Raw genomic sequence first — 15,033 nt, 5'->3', positions numbered from 1 at the left:
TTTTATTGGGTTACTCTGTCTGGCGTCCTGCGGTATTTCCTGTCAGACTTTCAGGGTGATATAGAATGCACTTAACAGGTTGGATCAAATAACACGAAAAAGCATTTAAAGGCAGTCGGGTTTGGTACTTACTCTTGAAACATTGCCCAAAAAGTTTTGCAATTCAGCTTCTCCCACATTTAGATGGAACTCGTTGACATGCAGCCTTATGTGTTTCTCTTGTAAGAGATACCCAGCATAAAAAAAAGATAGAGATGGTGCTATTAAAAGAGAGAGATGAATCAACATACTGTATAGTGTATACCCTTAAAAGTAAAAAAAACTCTTTCATAAAATCTGTTCATTTATCTGCTGTGAACCTTCTGCAGTGTGAGAGAGGGTTGGGTTTAGACTGAGCCATAATGGAGTTTAAGAAGAATTTCAAAGCTATTTATTGTTCACTGACCTTGAGTCAGTTTACTTTCTAACTTTGAATATATCCCTGATGGCATGCCTTCATCTGCTGCTATACGTGTTCTAAATATAGATATGGAGCACAAAGGCACACTGGAAACAGAGGGCAGCTCTCAGTATTTTTACTGATCAATGTGCTCATCTCTGTTGGAAACCATTGATCCACTGTTTATGTCAAATTGACCATGTTGTTGGTGTACAACTTCCACCCTACATTCAATGATGTCAAACCCACGTCATGTTCCCCTTTGTCCCCCTTGCCCAGTACCTTCTCTCAAAGCAACACACAACTATTGATCCTCTAATGATATTATAACACCAAAGGGCTTAGCATTGATTACTGCCTTTGAAAGATCATTCTTTGTGTCATCTGACATTTTAGTGAATTTACCAATGAACATGACGCAGGATTCAGGGGAAACCTTTCTGCCTGAAAACAGTGTGCAGAATCATTGTATCAGTGTCTCCTAGACCTACATCATTGAAATGCCAGCAGGAGTCATATGCCTCATCTGTATCATACAAACATAGAGGCCCAAACAGACACATGTGATGTTGAGGGAATCCAGTCTAGCTTAACTGACTTTAGACAATCCCTGAGGGATTCATAAAAACAAAGGTTCTCTGTTCAGAGGCATCCTTCCAGTACACATCCCGCAAGTCTCATTTATGAGTGGATAATCATAGCATCATCACTCCCAAGTGCATTGGAGCTATTATCTTAATACGATATCAAAATATATATTCTTGGTATTACCAATATGTTATTACAAGAAAAAGAGATTCTAAGTGGCTTGTTTGTCCTTTGGCAAAGTACCACAATTGTTATTTCCGTCACAAAAAAGTACAAGCTGTTTTCACCCAAGTTCCAGATTTCCTTTTAAAGGGACAAATCTCACTTCAGTGACCTAAATATGTTAGGCACAGGCAATAACCCAACAAAATAACAAAAGTCTGTAGTTGTTTAATAGGTTATTCTTACTGTTTGAATGTTGTTCTGAATTTGTCAATGACTTCTAAAGACTACAGCTAAACTTCATTCATGGGTTTTAATGGTCCATCTAAAAAAGGTCAAAAGGAAACCCAGTTTACTATGGGAAGGGTGGGCTGTCGCTTATTGTCCGAGCCGCTTCCACCTACGCCACCACTTCTTTACTTGACCACAGCACAGTCACTGTACCCACCTCCTGTGGTGTCTCAAAGGTCTTAGTCGCAACAATGCCTCTGAAAAATAGCTCTTCCTCTGATTATTAAGGTAGTGCTATGCGAACCGGGAAATGTCCCACAGTGCACCGGCCACCTCTGGTGCAACCTTAATGTCTAGCCTGCTCCATATGCATGAATCTGGGGGGGGCTCCAGATGTATTTTTAAACACTACGCTAGGGTGACCTTGAGTTTAACATTCATATACATTTCCCACCATGGTTACAAATACACCATAATCAGCTTGCTATCATAATGTCATGCAGTGGAAGTTACTGGTTTATTTTTCCCAAGTATGTTGTAAAGACAATGTTCCACTTTTGTAGGTCCTTTGAGAGTGCCTAAACAAGTCAAACCGCTCCCGATTTCCTTTCTCCCTGAAAGCATGGTTCAGGGGTCTTCTCTTTGTTTGGTGGGAAAACAAAATAAGTGCTACAGTCGCTTCAATTATCAATTATTACATTTCTTTTGTGGTATTTGGTCTCTGGTATTGCTCGTTTTGGACTCAATGGGAATGTCCATGTCTCTCCACATTTTGGATTTGTTGAACTACTTTTTATACCACTGACACAATGATATTGTATGTGGTTTAGGTCATTGCATTGGCTGTTGAAATAAAGATGTTACAAATTCCTTATCTATCTTTTTGTTTTCACAATCAATCAGAAAGGAATCCGGACTTTTAATTGTGGGACACTGGGCAGCTGGGGTAAAACCCCTGGCGGATCCTTCAGCAACAGTGCACCCTGGAGGTGGATAAGAACAGGGACATAAAAGGAAAAACCGGGAAAGGGTAGAAATGCTAGAGATATTACTTGAACTTTACATAGCAAACTCCGGGGAAAGCTCCAAGAAGCACAGATACTATTAAATACAAATCAAGACATTCACTCTGCAAATAACATCATACGCACAGACAAGCTATAAAACACATGCACACAATTCCACATAGCAATGTCACCATGCTGTGCTTGGGAGTGGCGTTCCTGACCTCTGCCTTTCATCTCGGATCCAGTAACCAAACTGAGGGCCTAACAAGCTTTGGCATAGGACCAGGAAAAAAAGAAAGACTGTTCCAGCTGTGAGATCTCCTCAAAGATGTGTGTGAAAAACAGTCAAAATAAATGATAAAAACATGGATGGACCATAAAAGCTCCTACTATCAAAAGAGAAAATCAGAGCGGATACATGAGAATAAAAACTCCAGGTATCCTAGCATGTTAATTATTTGTTCTGAACACTGATAAAACAATTATTAATGGATGTTATTCTGAGCTTTTCAATAAATCTAAAGGGCAATATTGAAACTTCCTTTTCCTGATGATTATCTTTTTTTTGCTTTTTGGAAACATTACATTTTGTCAGCACAGTGCTAAGCTAATGCCACTCAAGCGAATAGGGAGAATGTAAGGAATGTTCTAAGGCATTTATTTTTCTTTTGGTAACAGCTGGACTGGCAACCCTTTCACACCTATTTGGCCACGGAGACCTTTATGAGGGCTCTGCTCTTAGATATCCAGACAGCGTGTCCAATCTCTGTGTAATTCCTAGATCCGTTTGTTCTGCAAATTTCACGCAAAGCGGGGAAGGGTTGCAGCCATGACCTCCTGCCGTCCCATAACTCACAGGATGGGCTGAGAGAGGTGGCAGGTACCCACAGATGAAAGTAACAACAAAGAGATGTTTTGTATGACGCATGCCAGGGCTGTCAGGGTTCCAGAGGATGATGGGATGGCATAGAGTGACAACTAATGGGCCTGTGAAATGCAGAGTCTGTTTCTGCCATTAAGGGAAATGGCCCCACCCTTTGATAGTTAAGTGACAATCTTCCTGTCAGGATGGGCATACCAACTCTGAAGCACAGCTCATTTATCACCTTCACTGATTTCACCCTGCAGATTTGACGGTCCAGGAGTTAGGGGGCAGAGGGACTCTTCATGGTCCCTGGCAATAGGCACACTGACAAGCAGATAATCAGATTAGTATAAATAGATAATACATACATTTCAAGTAAAGATAATCTGCAACAAATATCAAGCCTTTAAAAAATGGGAGGTAAAGTACTACTTTGAAAATCACTATAAACAGGTCTCTTTAGTCAAAAGAATATTAATCTAACTTGAATCCGCGAAGCAGGAGCCTTAAAGCTTCCCATTTTTCATGTACACAAAAGGCCTCTAAAAGACATGAATGATTAATATCTTCAACTCCATTTGGACAGGAAGTGAAAACAAATGGAGGTACGTCCCCCCAGAGAGCCCGTGGGGTCTGCAGTGGAGCTGGATGAACTTCACTGAGAACACCAGGCTCTGAGTCTCTGCTACAACAGGAGCCAGATCCCCCCCCTCCGGGCTCCTGCTCTCCCCCTACTATCTTGGCTATATAAAGAGAAAAATATTCCTCACACATACAACTACCTACTCATCTATTCCCTCACAGTTCCTGCCCCTATCTGCACCATGAGATCACCTCTTGACTGTTTCACCCTGCAGCAGAGCTGGAGAAAATACACTATCAGCTGGGTTTAAGGATTGATTCAAATGTTGTCTGCAATTCAACTGCCTTCATTAGCGTTGCTGTTGATTAATAGTGACGGCAAAAATTAGAACAGAGACAACCAACACAGAGAGTGTGAGTGAGAAAAAACATCATTGTCAGAATAGTTTTGTGTCACCAGGGCTACGTTCAGATTGTCTGCACAATGTCCACTGTACAGCCAAGAACAGCAGAATAAATAAAAGGTGCAAACATGACTCTCCATCATTTGTTCATGACAACACAGTCATATGAAGCCAAGAACTGCACTTTGCACTTTCCTGTTTTACCTCAAAACCCATACAACACACAGAAGAGACTAATCAAAAACAGAACTTTGATACAATATAAAGTATGACATTATATTATTTATATTGCAGTGGAGGAAGAAAGCGTCTGCGATAGGGTTTGCCAAACATGCAAATGTTCAGTTAGTTTAGAGGCTTCAAGTGGATTCAAAAATAGCATTATGAAGTAGGACGGTAATTTCTCAACAATGAGTCCAAGGCAGAAACTGATCCGACACCAAACTGCTATTGTACTCCTGTCGTGTTAATGTCTTAACCTGGCATCTCCAATATTTATATATTTGCCTAAAGGGGTTAGAAATTAGATTATTGACTTATTAGAAGACATAATGAACAAAGCTTTATCCTGACAGTGACATGTTGTTCTTATATCATACTTCTACTGTCATACTGATATTCTGTACAAACTGTGAAGTCCACTGAGACAAATGTAACATTTGTGATATTGGGCTATATAAATAAACATTGATTGATTGATTGATTGATATCCTGTGTGTATTACAGTAAATCTGTTGTCCTGACAGCCTTTTATGTAAGACAGTTTTGTGTTTCAAACTTTCAACACATGTAATTGCTAGTTTTATAATGTTATTTAAGCTTCCATACTGTTCCGATGAGGAGCACAAAACAATGAACCACTGCAGAGCAGAGATCACCTTCCTCTGGGCATCAACAACACCCCTCCCTCCTGCTTAAAACTCACTGACCTAAACCCATTTTTTCCAGTCTAAGAGAAATGTCAAGTCCAGACCTCAAACTTGCCTCTTTGAAGGGAACATAGCAGCCAAATATAGCCTGCTCTACGCCTCCTGACATACATCAGGCTCTACGGGTTCTGCTAACACTAGATCATTCTGGCCGTCTGCCATGCAGTCACTTACTATTAAGCATCATAACTATACAAAGAAAATTATAACCAAGCAGTGGAGTGTACACTGTTGCCTGGTAACCTAGGCCATGTTGGGGATTCATCCTGTTATGGAACAGAAAACACTTACAGCCAGAGCCAATAATAGATCGTCGACCACACAAAAAATTGTTTAAGGGTGTCAACAAGCATGAATATGAAGCTGAGAAACATAGCATGAGAAATACGTTCAAATAACACATCTCACTTCTCAATGTGTGATTTTGAGCATTTTGGAAGTGTTTCTGTTATTGCAACGAACGGTGAAATTATATAATTATTATTCATCTGTCATTTTTCATGTGAAATGATAGATAGAATGAGAGCTTATTAACAAGTGTGAAATCCAGCTAAGAACACATTATGCAGACACGGACTAGGTGCTTGGTAACAGTAACCAAAGCTGGTTTTTTTTGTATTTTGGATCATAAAGAGTTACACAAATATAGGGCTGCACCTGACAAATATTGTAGATTGCAGATTATTTGTTGGGATTCATCTATTCAGGTCTATACAATCTCAGATAATAGTAAAACGTTTCTAGGGGATTTAAGGGGATGTCTTTTAAGGGTCTGGTTTTTGGTCAGTCCAATGATCCAAAGATTTTCCGTTTTGTAGGATATAAAACCTCTAAAATAAAAAACTTGAAATTTGAGAGGCTGAAAACATGTTCCGACTTTAATGATTGTATGACTAACAAAGCAGTGCCGATTGTTTTTCTGCCGATTAATTAACACTTACCTATAGAGGCATCACAAGGGCATCCTTCTTAACAAATACTTTGCAATGCTCCATGCTCATGGCTTATTTAAATATGGCTCTTTCTGCTTGCAAAATGAGAATATTACAAACAGTACTACATCCTAGCTGCATCAGAACATTTCACAACAGGCTATAATACATTATGTGTTTGGTGTTATGAGTCTTTTGGGCATCATATATTTCCCGGTAATTGCTGTGTTTCTACACAGTTTGACATGATACTGTATGTAGACTATTATGAGTTCTGGGGCTCTTATTAATGTCCCATAATGTCTTACAGTATAACTCTGTGGGCTTAACAGACTCATTCAATTATAAAGCAACATCAGATGATCTGTTGTAAAAGAGTCATGACATTAGACAAAATGCATTCACTGTGAGCTGTAAGGTCTGGTAAAAACATAGCCTCTTCTTAATAATGATTTCACTATCTAATACTTTTTTGCCAAATACAATACTTAAAACAGCTATAAACTGGTGACGTATAATAAAGTTATTGATGTATTCTGGGGGAAATGCAATGAAATTCTGCTGTGCCTTTAACAAATGTGGCCTTTGTGTCAGTGTGAGATTCATCATACGCTATTAATGTATTATGACATGTTCTGTGATAAATGTCAAATAAAATTAACATAATCTTTATTTTAGGGAAGAAATTATTTATTCGGGTTTTTAATAAGAACATACCACAGTGCGTCATTCATGCCAATACCTGAGAGGTAAAAATAGTAACCATGACACTTTGGCCGAATAAGAAAGGAGAATCTATTATAAAATAGTATTTGAATACTAGAAACACACATAGATCCTTCACAAAGCATACTGCTATTCTACCACGTGACTGTCAATCTATTTCTGTTCTAACATATGGTTACGCTGGCACACCTGTACACAGACACCCTTGCACTGTACACACCCACACACCCACACACCCAAAAACACAGCTTTATTTTTCCTACAATTACTTTGTGCCCATTTTAGGTAGAAGAATGGCTCAATCATCCTGTCATGTCATACTTTACGTCACCAGGAACAAAACAACACAACATTATTTCTCTTTATTGGAACTGTAATTTGTGCTGCGTGACATGAAGGCTGCTTTCACACTGTCGCGGTCAGTCAAGGATGGCACACAAACACAGGAAATAAACCCACAGTGACAAAGTGTAATTCATCACTTCCATCACTTTAGTTGTGAAGAAAAGGGAAGGCATTGTATTCTCTCCACTTTGAAAAACAAGCTCACTCTCACTTCTTATGTCATCACTGTTATTAGCTGACTGCGGAGTCTTAAGAATATTTTACAGGCACAAATCGTCCAGATGCCAGCTTTAGGACAATAATAATCTACTAAAGCTAACATGCATTACACAACAGGGATACCATGCAACACGCTGCTTCTGTGAATACTGATTGCCAATTGTATAGCCGAACATGCCAATTTATCGGGTCCAGTGAATAATTCACAGAGGCCTGCCAAGATTTGTTCTATCGAAAAAACATTTTGTCTCATTAACACATTTATTGGTACTATGATATTATGTGTTAGGCTAAGTGTAAGGTGCTGTTAAAATGACTTTCTCTCCCTGACACAGCTCAGATGGTACCTGCCCCCTCAAGCCATCTGAGCATTGCAGACATCTGTGAGCATTAACCTGCCAAGAACAAGTCCAATGTAAGAATATTATAAATATTATAAAATGGAAAGACGGCTGAAGGGTCATTTGGAGTGGCCGTGAAAGGCTTTCATGTCATGTATGAGCAGTGTTTTTCTTATGTTGCTGTCAAAGTGTAAATGTCATGTGTACACTGAAAGCTCTGTGGTTGTTGTGCTTTCCTATTACCTTGCTCAGCGAAGACTGAAATGCTGTCACCATGTGACACCTGTGGAAAGAGCGCCGGTCAACAAAGCCATAATACAAGAGCCATTTCCAATGTAACACATCTGCTAAAAGTTTTTGTTGGAGGGACATTTTATCCAGCATAACAACCTAGATCCATAATCACTTTATAATATAAACATCATACAACAGCTGCACTGCCAATTAACTTTTATTACTGGCGTCTAAAAATATATATATATAAATAAGCTCCTTACTTGATTCTACCCTTGCATGTTCATGTCTTCATGTGCCTGTTTTTAGTATCTGTAAAAACAAAGTATGCAGGAAAAGTTGTTGTGGAATCCAAAATGTAGTATTTGCATACATAACTGTACACAGTGTAGTAGGCTGTTAAATGTTTTTTCTCCATAGAGTATATAATAAAATAATAAAATACACAATGGCTGTAGCCTGATATTATATGCTTTAAGAGCTGTAGGTGTGTGTGTTGTACAGTGTGTGGGTGTGTGTGGTACATTGTGTAGGTGCATGTGTGGTACAGTGTGTGTGTGTGTGTGTGTGTGTGTGTGTGTGTGTGTGTGTGTGTGTGTGTGTGTGTGTGTGTGTGTGTGTGTGTGTGTGTGTGTGTGTGTGTGTGTGTGTGTGTGTGTAGATGCAGCAGTCAGTTGGTTTGGTGTCCTATGCTTACTTTTAATACTTGTAAATAAAACTTTTGGGACGTAATTTCAGTTCCCCATTGTAGCGGCCAGAGAGGGGGGGGGGAATATATATCCAGTCTCTGATAGTGTTACGTTATTATGAGAGTATTTATATAAATATATATGTGTATATATGTCCGCATCTGTAGCCTGTTATTGTCTCATTATGCCGCACTGTCAATTAATTAAAGTAAATATATAAGTCGTCATGTACACAGTTCTGTCCATCAGACAGAGGGCTACTGTGCCTCCTGTCATCATTAATGGACGTCTCTTTAAAATGACTGCTCAGAGGAGAGGATTTCTCATTTCTCCAAACGCCTGGTGCTTCCCCTCCTCGACTCCTCCACTCGCATCTCCTGTGGACGGGACTAAGACACAAGGATAGGAGTCGAGGAGGGGAATTAGAGAAATGAGAAACCTTCAAAGCATAAGATGTTATCAATTGTGGAAAGTAACAAAGTACATTTACAAGATTTGCACCTCAGTTCAATGTTTTGAGGCATTAAACATTGTTGGATTATTTGTATTTACTTTATACTTGGGTAGTAGTGTGCTGAGACGTTTTAAGAAGTATTTATAGCTATAATCATAGGACTCACTGCTGTTCAACATAGACCACATCACAATTCTCACAATCCCAATAGACTAGTACACCCTTTTCTGCTTTTTAACTAATTAGTTAGTTAGTTAGTTAGTTAATTAGTTCAACTAATTAGTGGCCTGTGCTCAAGGGTGATGCAGCCGATATTTAAGTTTTTCAATAAGGGCTCTTGCGCTTTAACGACGATAGGTGTTTATACCTGTTTAATACACGTCAGCAAGTATGGCGGTCTGCACAAAAAAGCAATAATGCTAGTCGGTCATCGCACAAAAACACATATTAATTTCTGTGATTGAGTGGAGAATGTCGCAGCTTTTCATATAACACACACACACAGTTCCGGTCGGCTATTAGCGGACTTACAATATAAATTGTTTAAAAAACGACCACCTATGAGTCTATGACAGTCTATGGCAGGGGTACTCAAACTTTTTTGTTAAAGGTCCACTTGTAAATTTTATACAAGGTCAATGGTCCGGATCAATGTCAGTAAAGTCCCCCCCCCCCCGGAGCGGAGCAACGAAGTTTCGGCTCGCATGGGGCCCCCTTGAGGGGGTTTCCCAACATGTAGTTGCAGTAAATTAAAGGGTGTTTCATGTTCATGTTGAACTCACGCAGCGTCAGACAATAAAACCCTCTCTCTTTTCCGCCGTACCCAAATCTTTTTAAAAACAGGGGTACAACGAGCGGGTACAGATTTGCTGCCGATCTGACGTCAAATCGGCGGCGGACCCACACAAAGTTGCTACCAGAAACAATGCCTGACATGTTTTGGACGTAATCTCGTCTTTGTTTACATTAGCAAGCGTCGCTAGCACTCAGAGCTAACCTGTACTGGAGAGCACTTGTGTTTAAAAAGCAGGAAATTAAAAAAAGAACTCACCTTGTGATAAACCCGCAAGAGAAAAAGCATTTGAGCTCCATACTGTTTCAGAAAATGTAATCTAGGATGTGGTTTAGAACAGGATGGCGTTTTATCACAGCATAATTTAACTTTATCTCCGGTAGAATTCTGATCAGGCATTATCTACGCCTCCTCTTTTTTATTTTTTTTAAGCTAAGGACCCAAAATCCGCGTTTCTCTAACAGGGCTGCAAAAGAGGTGTTTGAGCAGTATGAGGCATGGCTACAATGGGTGATCTGTTTGGTATTTTAAGCAAAAAACTTCACAGACATGTTTTGTATAGGTATGGCCCTACAATATATGTTTCCAATATAGCATAATAGGTCCACTTTAATTTACATCAGAATCAGAAATTCTTTTTTTTTTTTTAATAATGGGACACAGGGTTCGGTCCGGATCCGGACCTTGGTCCGGAGTTTGAGAAGCCCTGTTCTATGGTCTATGACCGCAGAACTTACCGGTATGGACGACCCTACACTGTGAGCAAAGTGTTTAGCTTTTTAGCTAACGTGACAGTTGAAAAACATACAATTTGAAAACCCTTTGTGGAAGTGAAAAAACATTAAATATATAACATTATCAAATTATTATTATTAATACATAAATAAAAAGCATTGTTAATTATTATTATGTGTTACTGTTCAGGTTATAACCGTTGTATAAAAGCAATTAAGCCCTTATTTGCGCTTAAAACTCATAATATAAAAGCTCACATTTAGTTCTTTATATTTTTAGTTTTTAAACATCTTGTATACCAGTAGCTTGCATAGCCTACTTATCACGTCGAGTGTGTTAAATATACTTAATTATCAGATGCAGAAACGGTGTTTATCTACCTTGAGGACAGGGTTGAGGGATTGACGTGTGTTCTGTTGTTCAGATTGGAGGACACGCAGGATGCGGTCTGTGTATGACGACTGAGATATAAATAGTCTACTTGGTCGAACGAGGGGAAGATATAAAATCCTAACTAAGGTAGTGGCAGACTGAACACTGTCTACTCCACTGTCCTCTCTGAATATGTCTGACATGGAGAGACGTGGGCATGGCAGCTCGGGTCACTGTCTGTCGTCAGCAGGTGCACCACCTTTCTCTCCCTAAAACAACTGAAACAAAACCAACTTTCACTAGTGCTATATCCTTTTTTATTAAAACATTATACAGCCCAGATAATAAACTGGCTTTCATTTAAATAATCGGTGATGTTTACTCTATTCTATTTCACTGTTTTAGTGTTGAATGAATCATTTTAGGGCTATTATAATAGATGAATGCACCAGGAATTATGATAATAGGAGTGTAAGCCACTCAAGTAGCTTGGTGCTTGTAAAGAAGCTATTATTTTCTTGTTATTGCATAACATGTAAATGTTACGACAGCTGCACTTACAGACTACAGTTTGCAGAGAGGCAACTCCTAAAAATAGCACCTGTAGCATCCACAAGTGCACACAAAGATTATTAAAATGGAAGCAGTGCCATCTAGTGGTCATAAGAGTCGCTGTCATCAGCTTTGACTCCAGTAGGAAATAACCTCGGCCAAAATGTTTGGCCTTGTGACATAGTCTGCTGCTATACAAAAACAATAATCTATGAATTAGACATTAGTTGATTAATCTATTATTATATAATAGAGGAGCAGTTGTATCACATGCTTAAAAACGAGTTTGCAATGCAAGTTGTCAAAAATGCATTCCATCACAAAAAGCTGTGAACCTGCCAAATGAGCACTTTCGCACTCTTCTAGTTAAGTTTGTTGAATAGGGGAGATGCTTCTATCTTAACCAGGAGCTAGGCTTGTGTGGTTAGCACCGATTATATGCAGATTTGTCATCGTCATAAATCAACAGCTGTCCATGGTCTCACATTTATATTTTTCACTTCAAAGCATTCTTCGGTGCCTCTCCTGAGTTAACCGTTTGTCCCAGAGGACAAATGTCTCCCCATTAGCGGAAGAACAAGATATCTAATCTTCTCCCTGTTCACCTGTTTCCCACATCACTGCTTGAAGTATTAGGAGGTTTTGATACCTCTTTATCTACTTTGGCCATCCCCATGAATATTGCCTACCCTTCCTTCAGACTTTTAGTAGACATTATATGACATGGATTTGGATTGATCTCTTGATGATGTGTTCTCTGGTTCTACCTCAGCAGTGCAGGAACAGTGGTGGGAAGCGATGGAGTGAAAACCTCTCTCCTTGCATCTTGCCATTCTTCCTACAGCAGCTGGGAATGAACCAGGGGATGACACCACTTTCATCCCAGAACCCAGACTGTCCAGCTGTTTGCTATCGCTCATCCTGACGGCTGGACTGACAGGGGCACAGCCCAGCATCAGCAAATCTGAGGCAGAACCTACATGCATGTCGCTGTTACTGTCTGAGGCCTGCGCAGGAGCGCACAGCTAGCACCTGGACGCTAAGGACCATGTCATTTCTCAGTAGGAAGGCCAGCTAAGAATTTGATTAACTGTCTGGTGTTTTCTTATTTTTGTTTTACTTTCTGCATTATTCATTTGTGTCAATAATAAAATATTTTAATGCAGAAACAGAAATACCAGAGGGCATAAGGTTAATGAAAATATATGTCATTATTTCACACACACACACACACACACACACACACACACACACACACACACACACACACACACACACACACACACACACACACACACACACACACACACACACACACACACACACACACACACACACACACACACACACACACACACACACACACACACACACACACACACACACACACACAAACAGAGGCCTGTAGAGGCCAGGAGGGGTCAGGGTGCAGTTTTTAAGAGGGGTGCAGACTGTGGAGGTAGGCAAGGATCTGTTTTCTCCATTTATGCAGTTACTCCGTTGTCTGGTGTTTGTACTCTTAATTTAATTTGTGGGAAACCATTTCCACCTCAACCACCCCAGTGAGAAAGTATTCCTTCTTTGGTTACTGTGGCCTTTGCAGGGCTTAGGGATAGATCCAGGAGGATTACCCCGAGCAAAGACGACCAACCTACACCCAAAATCATTAACATAGCTGCTGCAACCTATTCCCTCGCCCGTCTCTTTGTATCCAGTGCCTTGAAATTTGAGACTGCCCTTGAAAGTTGCCCAGTGAGCATAATCTACATTCTTTCACAAGACTATTTCCAACACTCACAAAACTGTACTGCGTCGCCATACTGCTTTTTCCTTATTTATTTGTTCATAGCGTCAATACTTCTAGATGGAGATTACTAATCTCTGTTTCATATATTAATCATATATAATTTTTGTGGGAAGATAATATGTCAGATGTCACTCTCCCTTATACTGTGAAATAACATGTTATCAGCGTACTACATTATCATTGTTCTTGTTTTATTTCTTTAGATTTTATTAGCTGTACTGCAAAAATAAAGCAATGTGCTACAATTTATATGATCAGACATTAAAGTAGCTTATTCACATTTCTCCCAAATATAATATATAGCAGCACATTTTCTTGTTCTGAAGTGCTGCACTGGGAACTTTTGAATCTCAATATACTGATTGTGTGTGTAACAGAACCGCCCAGTTACTGAGAACTCTTTAAACAGACAGTTTTGTGTCCAAGAATTTTGGCACTCATCCATGTCATCCCTGCCAGTCCTGTCTGTGGTATTTTCACCAAACAGAAGAAATTACCCTGCCAGTCCTGTCTGTGGTATTTTCACCAAACAGAAGAAATTACTGTCCCATTATATCATCAGCTGTTGTGACTGTAACATTCCATGAGCAATTCAACAGACACTCTTATTATATGATTATTAATAGATGCACTTCTCTTTCTCAACGTTTTATGAAAACAGAAATATGTTTTGAGTTTTGGTCTAGATCTGAAATCACTAACACTAAGATTTGGTCTATATATTGTTTTACTGCAAATTATCAAATTGTGCACCATATTAAAAATGGTTGCAACCATTCAACAGTACTCTCAAATTCACACTGTGTCAATTAAATGCATATTATATAAGCAATAACTAGGGCTTTGATTTCACAAGAGTTTACATATTTCTTCTCATTTAACCCTTTATCCAATTTGGTTTCGTTCAGCTGGTTAAACTTCTGGTTGTAGTTAAAGGTTATGTCACTAGAGGGCCATATTCCTCCACACTTTGCTGTTAGGACCGGAAACATACTGGGGATTTAAAACCAACCAACATGAGCTGTGCAAAACTCGATTTCAGTTACACTATATTGAATCATACTGTAGAACAACAATGCCACATTATATGTAGGCTATAAGATTTAAGACAGCAGATAGGAAAAGTTAATCAAAAGTTGCAGTATGATTTGTGCATACACTCTTTTCCTCCAAACAGCTTGCAAGCAATTGTTTTGTAAAAAAAAATCTTCCTGTCAGCTCAAACTGCATAGAAATTGGCTTCCGTGGTTTTTAACATGACTGGCAAACAACTGTTGTAAATACCAGTTTAGACTATTTAGGAGCGCTCCTTAAAGAATCCGTTGCCACAAGGCCAGAAGAGTATTAGCACTCTAGCTAGTGATACACAATTTCGGATTTCCATGGTTTATATGCAGCGTATTAATCATATAGCATGTTTGTTGTGTCTGTATGGCATACCTTAGGAGAAGAGTGAGTCGTCTATCCAGATAAACTTCTCTTCCTGAGAGAATAATGTTGTTATAATAACTCGTTACTCCCACTGGCTCCATTAGAGATCATTTGCGGCTGATGCATATGGTTGCATGGCTATCGCTTCTTGTGCAACTTCGACATGAGTCACTGTGTGTAAATAGAATAAAGCTGT

The 15,033-nt window shown here is 39.3% G+C and overlaps 1 protein-coding gene across 5 annotated transcripts in view; it reads right to left on the bottom strand.

Moving 5' to 3' along the window:
• Nucleotides 1-14,981, bottom strand: part of hdac9b (histone deacetylase 9b) — a 39,942-nt gene extending 24,961 nt beyond the window's left edge. For 2 of the 5 annotated variants that reach the window (XM_079640531.1, XM_079640532.1), the window contains exons 1-2: nt 11,056-11,265; nt 8,014-8,053 (exon numbers count right to left, since the gene is read on the bottom strand). In XM_079640531.1, the coding sequence (XP_079496657.1) occupies nt 8,014-8,053; nt 11,056-11,250 (235 nt within the window). In that variant the 5' untranslated portion in view covers nt 11,251-11,265. Of the gene's footprint in view, nt 1-8,013; nt 8,054-8,267; nt 8,285-11,055; nt 11,266-14,846 lie in introns of those variants that run through there. The other 3 variants (XM_079640539.1, XM_079640538.1, XM_079640536.1) reach the window with 3 other exon arrangements.
• Nucleotides 14,982-15,033: the final 52 nt, after the last annotated feature.

The sequence above is a fragment of the Notothenia rossii genome (genome assembly GCF_949606895.1).
Source record: "Notothenia rossii genome assembly, chromosome: 7".
Taxonomy (NCBI): domain Eukaryota; kingdom Metazoa; phylum Chordata; class Actinopteri; order Perciformes; family Nototheniidae; genus Notothenia; species Notothenia rossii.
The sequence above is the reverse complement of the archived record's forward strand: the minus strand, read 5'-3'. Positions and strand labels throughout refer to the sequence as shown.